At 45.2% G+C, this 15,755-nt stretch overlaps 2 protein-coding genes and 1 long non-coding RNA gene across 7 annotated transcripts in view; 2 read left to right on the top strand and 1 right to left on the bottom strand.

Annotated features, from left to right (window-relative positions):
• Iqcg (IQ motif containing G) overlaps nucleotides 1-10,305 on the bottom strand; it is a 29,656-nt gene extending 19,351 nt beyond the window's left edge. Inside the window, exons 1-4 of one of the 5 annotated variants that reach the window (XM_050159758.1) lie at nucleotides 10,030-10,077; nucleotides 9,199-9,302; nucleotides 6,641-6,707; nucleotides 4,606-4,867 (exon numbers count right to left, since the gene is read on the bottom strand). In XM_050159758.1, the coding sequence (XP_050015715.1) occupies nucleotides 4,606-4,867; nucleotides 6,641-6,648 (270 nt within the window). In that variant the 5' untranslated portion in view covers nucleotides 6,649-6,707; nucleotides 9,199-9,302; nucleotides 10,030-10,077. The other 4 variants (XM_050159756.1, XM_050159755.1, XM_050159757.1 and 1 more) reach the window with 4 other exon arrangements.
• LOC126512164 (uncharacterized) lies at nucleotides 4,583-9,162 on the top strand. The gene is made up of 3 exons (XR_007594936.1): nucleotides 4,583-4,716; nucleotides 6,785-6,885; nucleotides 7,535-9,162. It is a non-coding gene; the product is annotated as an uncharacterized lncRNA (long non-coding RNA).
• A 56-nt stretch (nucleotides 10,306-10,361) lies between the features above and the next one.
• Nucleotides 10,362-13,880, top strand: LOC126512163 (60S ribosomal protein L35a-like). The gene is made up of 5 exons (XM_050159760.1): nucleotides 10,362-10,421; nucleotides 10,972-11,014; nucleotides 11,201-11,353; nucleotides 12,010-12,154; nucleotides 13,813-13,880. The coding sequence occupies exons 2-5, from the start codon at nucleotides 11,004-11,006 to the stop codon at nucleotides 13,834-13,836; spliced, it is 333 nt and encodes a 110-aa protein (XP_050015717.1). The 5' UTR covers nucleotides 10,362-10,421; nucleotides 10,972-11,003; the 3' UTR covers nucleotides 13,837-13,880.
• The last annotated feature ends 1,875 nt before the right edge of the window (nucleotides 13,881-15,755 follow it).

Here is a 15,755-nt window from a genome sequence, read left to right on the forward strand (position 1 = left end):
ATTCTCTCCGGAATCAGGTTAGATATAAATACGGTTATCTTTAGGCATTGCTACAGGATACATCAGACAATGCTCATAAGCACATGGATCTGAAACACACAGACAGCATGGGGGCATGCCCTTGTGCTCGTGGGTACTAGGAAGGCTGAATGGAGTCAAGAGAGAATTCAAGTCCGATGCTAGCCTGGACGACACAGTGAGAAAACAACAAAACCATTAAAACTATACAAAATAAAAGGAGAGTTGTACTATGAAGTGTAGCATGACTAATAAAAACCCAGAGACAGATACTGAGGTTCAACCTGAAGAGCAGAAAAGCAAGGCAGCCAGCTACTAGAGAGCTCTTACCTTTAAGACATCCTGAGCTGAAAGAGAGTGAGGTCCTGTCTTCTGGTTTATATTCCTCTCTAGCTGGGATTAATGGTGTTAGTCACCACCACCTGAATCTGTTTCTACATTGAAGTTAAGTAGCCCAGGGTGGCCTTGAACTCACAGAGATCAAGAGATCATCCTCTGTTTCCCAAATCCTGGGATTAAAGCTGGCCTCTATTGGCTTAGTTTTACTTGCTGGTCTTCAGGCAAGCTTTATTTATAAAACATAAATAAAATATCAATATATTAAGTGAAAGTAATACCAGATTTAGTTTAGATCTTGAGGGTTTTATAGGAAAAGCCAAAGTATTTTTCACACCTAAATTCAATACTGAGGAACCACAAGACAGCACTATCTCCCAACTGATGATTTCACCTGTGGCTATATGCTTGGGCTATTGCCAATGATTACACGTTTGGACCATAAGCCAGCTTCAATGTCTGAATCCTGGCTCTGTCTTTTACTAACCATATTGACCTTAGGTAACTAAAATTTCTGTGCCTCTACGTGTCCATTAAGTTAATATTTTAGAAATTGTACAAGGAGGGGTCATGGAAACGTAAGAGAAAACGTTTTTTCTTTCCCTCCCAACCCTACTTCTCTTGTCCCAAGTTCCCAAACTCCCTTCTCCCTCACTGTGGTCCCCTCCGCTCTCATGTCCTGGGTGAGTGTATATGTATACATAAATTGAGAGAATGCACGCACCTGCACACAAATGCACACATTCACATACACACACATACATGCACACACACAAAATTCAAAAAGTGAATCATTTTAAGGAAAAGACATCACAAGGAGGACTCCTATTATGCCAGAAAATCTTGTAGTAAAAGATCACTATCATACCACAGTGCAAAGTTTCATTGTTTATTCCTCAGAGCAATGACCTCACTAAACTCTCTTAGCTTAAAATTTTCATTGAGTTTTTATGATAGTAAACTGTCTTAAAGACAGACAGGCATGGTGCTGTAGCCCAGGCTGGCCTTGAACTCTCTTGAACTCAAGGTCCTTTCTGCTTCTACCTCTCAAATTCTTGGATTATAAGCATGACCCAGTAGGCCTGTTTTAAACTTCTGAGCTTTAGGGGCTGGAGAAATTGTCAGAGGAAGAGCCATTTATTGGTACCCGGCTGCTCAGCCCTGAAATAATCACACAGAAACTGTATTAATTAAATCACTGTTTGGCCCATTAGCTGTAGCAGCTTCTTATTTGCTAACTCTTACATCTTAATTTAACTCATCTCCTTTAAATCTGTGTATCACCACGAGGTCATGGCCTACCAGCAAAGTTCCAGTGTTTGTCTCTGGTGGCGGCTCCATGGCTTCTCCTTCTGACTCTGCCTTCTTCCTCCCAATGTTTAGTTTTTTACCATTTAGCTCTGTTCTACCCTATCAGGCCAAGCCAGTTTTCTTTATTCCTTAATGGTAATCACCCATGCAGAGGGAATCCCATATTGCTGATTCCCAGCATCCATGGATAAAACAAAGACCCAGATGTAGTTATTCCTGTTTGTAATCCCAGCCCTGGGGAAGAAAAGAGAAGGAGGATCATGGGAGTTGGCTGACTAGCTAGTCTAGCCAAATGAGCTAGCTCTCTCTAGGTTCAGTAAAAGCCCCTGTTTCAAAAAATAAAAACTTTGGTTTCCACATGTGGTTGTGTGTGCACACGCACAAGCATGCACGCGCACACACACAGAGACACACACACAGACATACAGGCACATGGACATAGACACAAGACACACAAAATGAGAGCAGGAGAGATGGGCGATTTACGTTCAGAGCATAAATTGCTCTTGCAGATGAACTGAATTTACTCCCAAGCATCCAAGCCACATGGTCCCCACAAAATTAAAAATAATAATCTTTAAGGAATAAAAACTAAAGGGTAATTAGAGGAAAATTTAGTTTTCTTCTCTTAGTATGAACTTCTCTGGGTGGGAAGCAATTTGCTCTCTTTCCAACATAGTGGATTTTACTAGTCGTAGGATCAGAAATAATATACTCTGTACAAAGTATATGTTTTTTAAATTATTTATTTTTAATTTTTTTAAGACAGGGTTTTGTGTGTAGTCCTTGTTGTCATGGAACTTGCTCTGTAGACCAGTCTGTTCTTGAATGCAGAGATTCATCCTCCTAACTCTGCCTTCCAAGAGCTGGGATCAAAGGCATGAACCACCACCACCCAGCAATTTTTGTTTGCTTGTTTTTTTCCAGACAAGGTTTCTCTGTGTAACAGCCCTGGCTGCCCTGGAACTCACTTTATAGACCAAGCTGGACTCGAACTCACAGATATCTGCCTGCCTCTACCTTCTTAGTTCTGAGACTAAAGGCATGCACCACACTCCTGGCTACCTGGCAAATTTTAAAAACTTTATTTATGAATTGTTTTCATTTTTTATCTATAACCTATGTCACTGACAATTTAAAAGACTTTATTCCCTGTCAAGTTAGGTTTCTGTTGTTTCTTTTATGATATGGAAATCTCACTATGTAGTCCTGGCAAGCCTAGAGATTTCTTTAAAGAAAATGTGTGTGTGTGTGTGTGTGTTTCTGAGTCAGGTTTTCTCTGTGTAGCCTTGGCTGTCCTGAAACTCACTCCATAGATTAGGCTGGCCTCAAATTCAGACCTACCTGTTTTTGCCTCCCAAGTGCTAGATTAAAGGCATGCACCATCACTACCTGGCAAAAATATATTTTTAAATATTTTTTAAATTACATTTATGAGCAGGACAGTGGTGGCACATGCCTTTAATCCCAGCACTCAGAAGGCAAAGGTAGGCAGATCTCTGTGAGTTTGAGGCCAGCCTGGTCTATAGAGCTAGTTCCAGGACGGCTAGAACTGTTAACATGGAGAAACCCTGTCTTGTTACATTTACTTTCTGTTTGGAGTAGGGCAGACATATGACCGGAGTGGGAGGGAAAGCCAGAGGACAATTCACAGAAATCAGCTCTTCCTTCCAACCATGGGTCCCAGGGCTCACACTCAGGTCGGAATCATGCCAGGTGCCTTTACTCACTGTGCCTCTCAGCAGCCTGGCCTGGAACTCACCTGTAGAGCAGGCTGCCCTCAAACTCCCTGCAATCTTCTTGTCTCTACATTGTCAGTGCTAGGATTACAGACAGGCGCTCAATGGGGCCCAGAAGTCCTAGTCACCATTGAAAATAAAACTACCAACGGATGTGGGGTGTCCTTCTGTATATATGTTGCTTTTACTGGTAGATCAATAAAGCGTTTTGGCCAGTGGCTTAGCAGAGTAAAGCCAGGTGGGGAATCCAAAAGGAGATATTTAGAGAGAGTAGGTGGAGTCAAGGAGATGCCATGTAGCTGCCAAAGGAGAAAGACACCCAGAACCTTACCTGGTAAGTAAGAGCCTTGTGGTGATACATAAATTAATAGAAATGGGTTAATTTAAGATATAAAAGCTAGCTACCCTTGAGCCATTGGCCAAACAGTGTTGTAAATGAATAGTTTCTGTGTGATTACTCTGGGCTGGGCGGTTGGGAAACAAACGAGCAGTCTCTGTTTACAACTGACATGGTAATGTGCCCAGATATTTGCAAAAAATCAGGCTGCAACATATTCAGCAACAAGAGTTATTTTTTATTAAAGCATTGTTGATATGATCCAGATGTATTTCCTCCCCCTAGTATACAGTTGACTTTTAGCAACCAAGGCAACAGGGACATCCGATCTCAGTATACGCACAGTGGCCCAACAACATCCACAGGATAGGTTCCGGGGCACCTCTGGGTTCTCAAGCCCCTTAAATAAAGCTGGTTCAATGTTAGCATACGATCTATGCAAACGCTCTCTGTTTTAAGTAGACTCTAGATGCCTTCTAGTGGCGAATACAAGGTACAGCAGTTGTTATACTGAATTCTTTAGCAATGGTGACAAAGGGGAAAGACCAAACTTTTTCCAAACTTTTTTTTTTCTAATCAGAGGTTGGTTGAATTCAGAGATCCAGAGTCTGTGTACACTGAAGGCTGTCGGTGCTGTGTTTGCACGGACTTACTTTGGGCTCTTGGACAGAAGCTTTACAGAAGCATACCTGAGCTACCCGCCACGTTTTCCATTTTGACATAGACCTCAAACAACTGGAATCAGGCCTGTTATCTGATGTAAAGGTGCTGCTTCTCAAGCTAAGTTTAATGCCACAAGCAGTACAAACAACGGAGAGGTCAAAAGGAAGGGAGACAAGGAGGCACGGGGGCCAGGGTGCTGACCTGGTTGACGCTCTGCTTTCTTTCGTACTGGACGGGAATGATGTAGCCCAGGATGGACAGCTGGTCAACGATGTCCTCCAGAATAGCAGACACCCTCAGCACGTCCAGAAGGTACAGCGAATCTATGACTTCTGAGGAGCTTTCCTCCTCTTCCTCATTATCCAGCTCTTCCTCCATGGCACCAGGCGGCTCTCCTGTCACCACCATGGTCACCTCAGTGTGCAAAGCTTCTGAAGGGAAGTCCAGGGCTTCCAACTGGTCCCTGAGGCCAGGAGAAAAGGAAGATGAAGTCAGTGGCCAATGAGTAAATATTACCTCCAAAACGCGGGTAGCAAGTAGATTGATGCCTGTGAGGTTCACTGTCCTGTAACACAACCTCTTGAAAAACATAAGGCAGGCGTTGGCAGGGGGTTCTGCAAAGACCCTCTAGTAGGACCGACCAAAGACAATGGACTGGCTGCTAAATCCACACGGCCTATGCTGTTTGGCTATGCTAATACAATTTGAATTTGAACCACAATTGACTTTATTTGAAAGTAATGTATTTAGATGCTAATCAAAAGTGCTTCATGATTACTGAAAGACAGGATTTGGTAGCCAGCCTCCGAGGTGGTCCAAACAGTTCTTTCTGGTCTTTATGCCCATGCGTGTGTGGTTTTCCCTACACTGAGCAGATGAAACTGAGGGGCTGGTGAGCGAAGAGTGTGATTTCCAGAGCATGGCAGGCAGCTTCCCTCTCACACCAAGGCTAGCTCCCAGGGAAGCCGGGTGTCTGTCACAGGGACACTTAAGCTGCCCCTGGCCAACTTTAACCATCTAGTTAATATTGTCAACTTGACTGGATTCTAGACTCACCAGAGAAACCTCCAGACATGGCTGTGGAGGATTTTCTAGGACAGGGTTACTTGAAATGGGAAGACTCACCTTACATGGACTAAATGGGGGCTGGAGAGATGGCTCAGTGGCTAAGAGCACTGACTGCTCTTCCAGAGAACCCCGGTTCAATTCCCAGCACCCACATGTCTGTAATCTGTAATTCCAGTTCCAGGGGACCTAATACCCATGGCAAAACACCAATGCACATAAAATAAAAATAGTTTTTTTTAAAGGACTGAATAAAAAGGAGAACTGGAGCTGAGTCTCAGCAGCCCCCCCCCCCCCACCTCCTGACTGTAGATGCCATGGGACCAGTCCCATTTACTCCATTACAGCCATGCCTTCCCCTCCGTTACAGGCTCTCCCCGCAACGTGTGAGCCAAAACAAAGCTTTAGATTCCTTCCCTTAAACTGCTTCTTGTCCGGCATTTGTCCAGCAATGAGAGGACTAAGTAGCCTAGACCCCAGATCAGAGCCATTTGTTAAGCTGTTCCTGAACACCTGACCCGCGGGAACTCTGAACTGGCACACCTTTATATTTTAGGATATTAAATTTGGGGGCAGTTTGTACCAGGCTTTTCCTTTTGGCCACCAACCAGCTCCCAAATCATGACCCAGAAACTTATTACTAGTTATGAATGCTCGGCCTAGCTTTGGCTCATTTCTGGCTAGCTCTTTTAACTTAAATTAACCTATTTCTCTTCATCTATGTTTTGCCTCTGGGCTTTTTACCTTTTTTTCTTCTGTATATCTTTCACTGTTTCTCCTGTCTGTCAGCTGCCTGGCTTCTGGCCTCTTTCTCCCCCATTCTCTTCATTCCTCTTCTCTCTCGAGCCTAGATGTCTCCTCCTGTGTATTCTCACCCTGCCGGCCCCACTTATCCCTTCTCTGTCTAGCTATTGACTGTTGAGCTCTTAATTAGACCAATCAGGGGCCTTAGGCAGGCAAGGGGAAACAAATGCAGCATAAACAAAAGTAACACACCTCTGCATAGTTAAAGTAATATTCCGCAGGATAAACAAATGTAACACATCTTTGCCTTGTTAAAGTAATATTCCACAACAGCAGTTTGCTACATAGCAACAGATAATCTATAGAAATCAATTGTTACATATAATGTAATACTATATGTACAAACAAACTGGAATTTTGAGCATACCCCTCCATTATTCCTTAGTTCTGCTGCCCTCTCGGATAGATTTATAATTTCACAAGAATGCGGTGACCTGAAATGGGAAAGAAATACTATTGGTTCAAGGGAATGCTGAATTCCGTTCTCTTTATTCTCATGCTTTTTCACTAGGAGAAAAACAATGACAGAATTACAAGAGCTGTGGTGTGTCTCCTCCTTAGTAGAGCAGACACACAGAGTGCAGGCTTATTACTGGTCCGCCGAAACAGAAGGTATGTGCCATGCAGCCTTTTGCCTCTTCCTCAGGTAATTTAAGGACGATTTTAGCATGTGTCATTGTATTCTCATTTTGAATTGAACATCACTATAGAACAGATTAATTTTGTTATTTACTTTTTTCTATAATTCTCTCCTCTATATTGAATTAAATGAATCTACCCTGTTGTCAGATAGAATTTATTGTGCCCTGACTTAGAAAAATTGAGATTATATTAGAAAAAAATGAATTTATTTTTAAAGAATTAATTTTTATGTGCATTGGTATTTTGTCTGCATTTATGTCTGTGTGAGGGTGTCAGATCCCCCCTGGAACCAGAGATCCAGTTGTGAACTGCCATGTGGTTGCTGGGAATTGAACCTGTGTCCTTTTGAAGGGCAGCCAGTGCTCTTAACTTCTGAGCCATTTCTCCAGCCTCAGAAAAATTGTATTAATCCTGAAAATCAGTTTAATAAGTTATTATCCTTTGGAGCTGGGCAAGGTGGCAAAAGCCTGTAATCCCAGTACTTGGAAAGTGAAGGGGGGGGGGGAATCATGAGTTCAAGGCCATCCCTGGCTTAATATAGGGAGCGTGGGGCCAGCCCAAGATGCATGAGACGTTGTCTTTACTGTTAATGCTATTTTTTTACTTATGTCTGTGCCAGTTCATCCCTATGTGCACCACGTACATGCAGGAGACCAGAATATTCGGTAGAACTGAAATTACAGCTGTTAGACTCATGATGTAGATGCTGTGAATCGAACCCAAGACCTCTCTCCAAAAGCAATATGTGCTCTTGACCATTGAGCCATCTCTCCAGCCTCATCCTTTTAAGAAGAAACTCAAGTGAACCCAGCTCCAGGGAGTCTAAGGCTCTTCTCACCACTGAAAGCACCCACGCATAAGTGAGATACACATGTATGCATAAACAGGCTTTTGGTTGCCATGCCTGCACGGCCTGGAACCGAAACCGAAGGACGTCAGGTTTGAACACGCATACACACCTCTCAAGCTGCTGGTAGAAGAAGCCCTTTATTGAACAGCACCATGGAAGTTTTATACCTAACCCAGCCAGGTGGGCCAACAGGTGTTTATACCTAACCCAGCCAGGTGGGTCAACAGGTGAAGACCACCGCCTGATCCTCGGTCAAGGCCAGGGCAAGGTGTGCTCAGGAAGCAGGGTTGGTAAACAACTTTGACACAGCTCTCAGAAGCTCAAATCAAAAGGGCAAGAAAAGGTCACTAACAGGGAGGAGCAGCTGGAGGCCAGGCCTCCAAATGGCCTCAACATTTGGTTTTGTATTGGTTTTTGAGACAGGGTTTTTCTGTGTAGCCCTGGTTATCCTGTAACTGGATAGCTATAGAACACATTGGCCTCGAACTCACAGAGATCTGCCTGCCTCTGCCTCTCAAATCCTAGGTGTAATGGTCTGTCCTGTCCCTTTAGGAGACAAGCCCCGCCAAGGCAATCTCCTTTTCCATCTCTCTCCTGAAGAGGTAGCTGCTGCTGTGTCCCCTCCCCTCGTTTCTCTTTCTCACTCTCTGCCTCTCTCTCCGTCCTTCTTCTCCCTCCCTCTCCTCTTTCCCCTTCCCTTCCCTAACCTGTAGGAGCCTCACCCCTTATTCTCAAAGGGGCAAGAAGAAATTTCCTAGCAGAACGTTTTCCCAGGAAGATAGTGGCCTTCCCCTCTCCCACAAAGGAGATTCAGAGCACAAGGTCACTTAGTCCAGCCAGCCACCTGGTAAGGGCTGATAAAGATGGCCTAACTCAAGAACAGTGGCCTTGCTCTAAAAACAAGGAAAAAGCTGACTTAACAGAATGGGAGGGAGCAAGTCCTTGTACCCGTGCCAAAGCATCTTCAGAGATTCTCTTTGTGGTTATGCCTTTAAAAGCTTACCCCACAGAGGAGACACAACTCCTCTCTACCTCTTTGTAATGGGGATGGAGATGAGATCCAAACATGTTTGTATTGTGCTGATTAATCCTTGCTTATTACAGTCTGGGCCTCTCTGGTGGTCTCTCTCTGGGGGTCGTAATCTGGGCACAACAAACCTACTATATAAATATCCAACCTCACACTCTGTGTGGCACATCTATCTCTGTCTCTCACCCACCAGTGTGGCTCCCTACTTGGGACCTGCTGGCTACCCCCTAGGGGAACTGTAGCGTTTTATCTAAAGCATAACATTGGGATTACAGGTGTGTGCCTCTCCCATCTTTATCTTTTTTTTTTCTGTCTGCTTGTTGTCTTGGTTTTTTGTGGGGGGCAGGAGTGAGATGGAGGGTCTTACTCTGTAGCCCAGGATATCACTGTACAGATTATGTACCTCTGACTGGCCTGAAACAGAGAGCTATCTTCAAACTTCAGCCTTCCAAGTGCAGGACTTACAGACACAAGAGCCAGCGTGCTCAGTTTGCTCCTCCATGTGGGCTGCAAGAGGGAGAAGTGTTTATTTACTACAATGCCCTCAAGCCTACACCGTTCTCCATAGTGGCAGTCATGAAGTGAATTACTTGCTGAATTCATGAGAGCCCACCAGTCAGCCCCAATTAATGGAGTTGTTAGGAAATGTGAATCTGAGTCTACAAAATTCACCCTCACCCGACAAGTCAAGCAAAGAATGGAAGAGTGAAAATATCTCTCACTTTGCCCGCTCCCTCTCCCCCCTTTTAAGAAGGGGTCTCACATAGCTCAGGCAGCCTTGCAGTCCCGATGTAGCTGGCAATGGCTTTTGAACTTCTATTCTCCTGCTTGAGCATCCAGAATCCTGGGATTACAAGCAAGCACCGCGCCACCCGTGGTTTGCTGTAGTTTAAAATGGGACCTCGCTCTCTAACTCAGCCTAGCCTCGAATTTGTGACAGGATCCTCCTACCTGAGCCTCCCGAGTGAGTGCTGAGATCAGCTGGCAAGGGTTACCATGCCATGTTTGTCTCTTATATTTTTGGTTAAGCCTTGCCTTTAAAGGCAGAGCCATCTCTCCAGCCCGTCCAGTTTGTTTCTTCAAAGATAAAGTTTAGATGGGAGATAAAAACAAAGAAAAGGGAGCGTTTCCCCTGCCTTCGTGCTCCAGATTTTTCTTTCCTCTATGATAGGATCCCAGTCTTCATTCTGGGAAGATGGGGAAAAACAAAGCAAACCCCATTGCTTTTCCTCACCTTTCTAGCAGCCCGGCAGGAGGCGGGACCCAAACTAAGGCGTAGCTATGGCAACGCGCAGGCCTCCCCGCCCCCATTTTTGGTAGGACCTTTGACTTTAACTTAGTCGACTACAATTTTGCCTTTTTTTTTTTTTAAGTAATACGTGTTGCCGCTTACAAAGATGAAAGAACAGCAAAAGACTGTAAGGTTCCTGAACGCGGCTTGGCCGAGTCGAGCCTCTCTCTGACCCCGGCTTTCCGGCGGATCGCAAGCGGCCTAAGCGCGGCGAGGGGCGGGGCGAGCCTCCCACAAGGCCGCGCGGCGGGCCTTGCCTTCCTCTTTCGGCCATCTTGGCGCCTGTGGAGGTGGGGACCGTTCGTGCTGCTGCGCTTTGGGGTCCGGTTTTTGGGGTGGGTTCATCCGCATCGCTCACCGAGACGCCCCTGCATCTCGGAGACCCTGCCCGCCATCGGTTTCTGGGGCTTCCAGGGAGAGGGAGGGCGGGATGGAGGAGATGAAGGACTGATGGTGTTGGGGAGGAGAGTTGGCCGGTCCCGGTTGGTCCTCGGCGAGGAGTGAGGGGGTTCGCTTCTCCCGTCCCGGTTTACCGGGAGCCGGGGTCCTGGAGGCTGCTGGCCCCGCTCAGCCGGGCCTTGGCGTGGGTGCCCTGTGCGCTCGGCGGAGTTTTGCCTCTGGGTTCCGTACGGAGTTTCTAGAAGTTAGGTCATCAGCGAGTCTTACCCACACGTAGCGTTTGCCCGCGTTTCGGAGTCGAAAGTTGTCATTCATTCTCAGAAGTCACAGTACTTCGCCAGGCTCTGCTCGTAAAGATGCGTGGCCGAGTTAAGAGGTCCCAGTACTTGGAATGTTCCCGGGTTCATCCCGCGTGCTCGCGATCAGGAGGTGACAAGTGGGAACGCGCGCTCCGTGGCTCTAATGTGAGATCTTGTTTGCTTTCAGGCCTGCTGGGAACAGGACTTCTAAAGGACAGTATGTCTGGAAGGTATGCGACTCAGTATAGTTGGGTTTTCCTTTCTTTTTAAACCTTAAATTTAAAATAATGCGGGAGGGGGAGAAGATACTGCTGTAGAGAGCTTGAGTCGGGCTTACTTCAAGCAAGTCGTGGCGGTTTGCTAAAGTTAAATGGAAAGACGCAACGTTTATTGACAATACTCTCTGTGTGTCCCAGGCTGTGGTGCAAGGCCACTTTTGCTGGCTATAAGCGAGGTCTCCGGAACCAGAGAGAGCACACGGCTCTCCTTAAAATTGAAGGCGTTTATGCCCGAGATGAAACTGAATTCTACTTGGGCAAGAGATGCGCTTATGTGTATAAAGCAAAGAAGTAAGTGTGCTTGATGATTTCCTACTGGAAAAGTAGACGCGGTAGTGAAAATTTGATGCTGATTTGTTGATTCTGCTTAGAGGCAGGGCATGAAGAACGGGAAGTTGGAGAGGCACCTTTTGGCCGGTGGTATTGGATTTAGGCAGCATCGGCTCTAACGTGGTTAAAGACTACAGCTGTTAATACCTTTAGTTTTGCTCTGAATACTTTTACGTGTATTTCGAGTCATACTCGTCCCTCGGAGTATTTTGTGTGTTTTAAAATGGATACTGCACGGGTTCTCTTGTCCCTCTTTTTCTACTTGGAAGTGAACAGAAGGCCTCGGTGGTGTGTGCCTTTAATCCCAGCACTTGGGAGGCAGAGGGGGGCTGCCTTTGAGTCTCAGGACTCCAGTCCTCTGATAACCTGTGCATCCAAGGCTCCACTTGTTTCTTTTATCCCAAGTAGGCTTTTCCCCCGTGTCTTTCCAAGGTTTTCATGTATTTAGCACACGCAGTCTTTAGTGGTTATGATCTTAGGAAAATTGTTTGGTATTTTTAATTTCTTATGGAATTGTGTGTGGAAATCTTGAAAGCCCAGGGCTCCTAGGGAATTAGTGAGCTTGTGTCAGATTGTATTGGCGCTGAGCTCTCCTGCTTCTTGTCACCCATAACTAGCAAAACAGTGACACCTGGAGGCAAACCAAACAAAACCAGAGTGATCTGGGGGAAAGTAACTCGGGCCCATGGAAACAGTGGCATGGTCCGTGCCAAATTCCGAAGCAACCTTCCTGCAAAAGCCATTGGACACAGAATCCGTGTGGTGAGTACAGATAACAAAACAAATTTATTTATTTGCCTTTTGATGCCTCACAGTCAGTTTGAGGGGTGAACCTTATACCTACCACTAAAGATTTTTGTGAGTGTAAAACTTGTGTGAATGTCACTTAAGTGAAAAGTTACGGAGCATCTGGTTGTTGGTAGAATAAAGCAAAGTGAAAGCGGGTGATCGGATGAATTAAGAGCTAAAGCTAGCTGGCAGGGAGATGTTTTGGACGGGTTTGAGGTCGTGTCTTGGAAACAGGTCTCACTGTAGTTCTGGTTGGCCTGGCACTTGTTATATAGACAAGGTTAATCTTTTTTATTTAATTTTGAGACAAGGTCTAACTGATCAAGCTGGTCTTGAACTGCACCCTAGCCTAGGCAGGCCTTAAACTTAAAAAAGTCTTCCTGCCTCAGCCTCCCAAGTCCGTGGGGTTTCAGGCCATTGCTATCAGGCTCCTCTTGTGCCATACATGTTGGGGGGGCAGTGGGAGGATGCTATATGGTTTACCATGTCTGTCATATCAGTTTTGGCAAAATGTGTGGAAAGCATGCTCATTCTAGGTCTCAGGGCATGGGCTCTGGTCGTAGATTTAAGATGAGATTTATTTAGCCAGGTGTGATAGTACACACCTTTAATCCCAGAGGCAGAGAGAGGCAGACCGATCTCTGAGTAAGTTTCAGGACAACCAGGGCTGTTACACAGAGAAACCCTGTCTCCAAAACAAAAAAGCTGGGCCGTGGTCGTGCCTTTAATCCCAGCACTGAGGAGGCAGAGGCAGAAGGATCTCTGAGTTCGAGGCCAGCCTGGTCTACAGAGCTTGTTCTAGGACAACTAGAGCTGTTATGCAGAAAAACAAAAAGATTTTTGTCAATTGTTCCTTTTAGTTAGGGTCCATTTGTAGTACACTAAAATGGTGGCAATGTTAGACTGAGTGCCAGCATACCTTACATTAATACTTACATTTTGGGGCTATTTTATGTTTATGTGTGTGGGTATGCAGTATGTGAAGGTCAAAGGATAATTGTGGGGGGGGTCAGCTCTTCAACTTGGCAGTTCAAAAACATGGAGCTCACATGGCCAGGCTTGGTGTCATGCCTGTGCCTACTGAACCATTTCACCATCCCTGGAGATTTTTATTAATGCTTTGAATGCTGTTTTGGGGGCTGGGGATGATAGCTCAGTTCAGAAGCCGGATTAACACCTTGTGCTTAAGTATGGGAGGGGCACTGGTCCTTGTGACTGGGGAGATGGCTTAGTTAGTAAAAGCTAAGAATGAAGTCCTAAGTTCTTTCCCCAGAAGCCTCAAAATAGTCAGACACGGCAGTATGTCTGAAATGCCAGCACTGGGTCTGGTAGGAAGACCCAGTGTCTTCCTGTGTCAGTGAACTGTGGGTTCTCCTTGAGAGCAGCCTATCTCAAAATGAGGTGAAAGGCCATTGAAGAAGATGGATGTGGCACAGCTAGGTGAACATGTTGAGTGTTGGTGCCTACACGTTTCCTAAATACCAGGTGCTATTCAAACTAAACTTCCTTACTATCAGGATATAGACCAAGTTCATTTTGGGGATGAGTAATAGGATAATGGGATATTGATCCTTACTGTGTATTCAGTGATGTACACAATATTCACCTAATGTTTTTGTTTTTTCCCCCAGATGCTGTACCCATCCCGGATTTAAACCAATGAAAAGTAAATAAATAAAAGTGGATTTGTGCTCTTGTATTTTTTTTTTTTCACCAGAACTGTCCTAAAAGTTTTCCCTGTGTTTAAGGTAGTGGGAGTTGTCTGGCATTTTCAGAGTGGAAGGGAATTCTATATAATGGTCAGTACTGGGCAGATGCATATGTTTAGAAGATAAGTTGTCACCAGGTGGTGGCAATCCAACAGAGGGACTAAAGGGAGGCAGAGGCAGATGGATCTCTGACTAGGCCAGCCTGGTCTACAAGAGTTTCAGGGCAACCAAAGCTACACAGAGGAACCCTGTCTCGAAAAATATAAAAAACGAAAAGTTTTGCTGGGTGAAGTGGTGTACTCGTTTGATGCCAGAACTGTGTGGTGAGAGCCTGTCTCAAAGTTTTATATGCTTAAATGCTGGGCATGCTGGGTGAATCTAGACTGAAGTATTGACTCATACTAGGTCTCGGATGGAACTTAATGAAGCACTTGGATGGCATGGCTTGGGTGTGTTTTCCTTGATTTTTTTTTTTTTTTTTTTTTTTGGTTTTTCGAGGCAGGGTTTTTCTGTGGTTTTGGAGCCTGTCCTGGAACTAGCTCTTGTAGACCAGGCTGGTCTCGAACTCAGATCTGCCTGCCTGCCTCTGCCTCCTGAGTGCTGGGATTAAAGGCGTGCGCCACCACCGCCCCGCGGCTTTCCTTGATTTTAAAGTGCAGTGCATATTTTTAAAAGAGTAAGCACAGATGTAAATTACTTGTATTTTTGAGGATGTACAAGACATGAAGACATCTTCATGTGTGGTTGCTAGGAGCGGTTTTATTAACCAGTCTGAACTGCAAAGGGCCTGGACTATTAGCACTAGAGTGTCTTGAGTCCTTCCCACGGTAAGATGATTGTCCTAGGAGCCATGTTGGGGGAAAGACTGGTTCCAGCTGAAGTTGACATTCTGCAAGTCCTATTTGGGAGTGTGTTCTCCAAAAGAGCAGCAACTTAGAAATGAATTAGATATGTTCTCAATCCAGTCACAAATGTAGGTTAGCTCACTAGATCCTTAAGGGAATTCACATTGGAGAAATCTAGGTTTTAAGGGTAGGAAGTGCCAGTCTTGAGCTTATTCCAATGGAAATTTTTTTCAAAAAGTCAAAGCAACTTGTGTTTGAGGCTCAGTTAGGATGTGACCAGCAATCTCAGGAGTAGAGAAAGTATGCTGTAACGTGTAACGTATGTGTTTAAAGAAAACACGGTGTGAATGGAGCCAACCTTTTAACTCGGGTGAACAGAAACCAGAGGTCAGGGGTAGTGTAATGAACGTTTTTCCGTTACTGAGAATTAACCGGTGTGAAAAGATTAATATTTTTGGGTTATCTTGGCAACTAAATTGAAGTCAGGTGGGATTTGTGATCTTACAGTTTTGACAACTGAAGTAGAGTGGGTTCCGTAAACGGTAATTCTTTAATTTTTTAATTTCCATTTTAAAAGCAGTTGGTTCTGAAGGTTTCAATGATAGTAGATGAATAGGCGTTCACAAGGTTGCGCAGCCTGTTGTAAATGAACAGGAGTTGAAGCGTTTGGCGCTGTGGGCAGTAACACTGGGTAAGAGGCCCTGTGGAGTGCTTCGTAAGAATCAGGCATCTTAGCTAAGTAGAGAAAGGTGTAAGGAATGGCTTATGACATGGAAATGAGCTTTGCAAAGACTTCAAACATGACGTAGTTAGGATCGACCCAACTTTTCCTGGATTAATACTGCCCGACAAATGCCGTAACCCTAGTCGGTTGTCTAGGCAGCTTAAGCGATGGGGCTGCAAAGGACTGAAAGGCATCTGGTTCAGTAGACCATAAGCGTCCTGGTGAATGAAGTAGGACGAGCGGCTTCCGCCCCCCCCCCCACGCCCCTCGGATCCGCACTAATCCCCGCTAGCCCT

The sequence above is a fragment of the Alexandromys fortis genome, unplaced genomic scaffold (genome assembly GCF_014885135.2).
Source record: "Alexandromys fortis isolate MF-2015 unplaced genomic scaffold, M_Fortis_MF-2015_v1.1 scaffold_119, whole genome shotgun sequence".
In the NCBI taxonomy this organism is placed as follows: domain Eukaryota; kingdom Metazoa; phylum Chordata; class Mammalia; order Rodentia; family Cricetidae; genus Alexandromys; species Alexandromys fortis.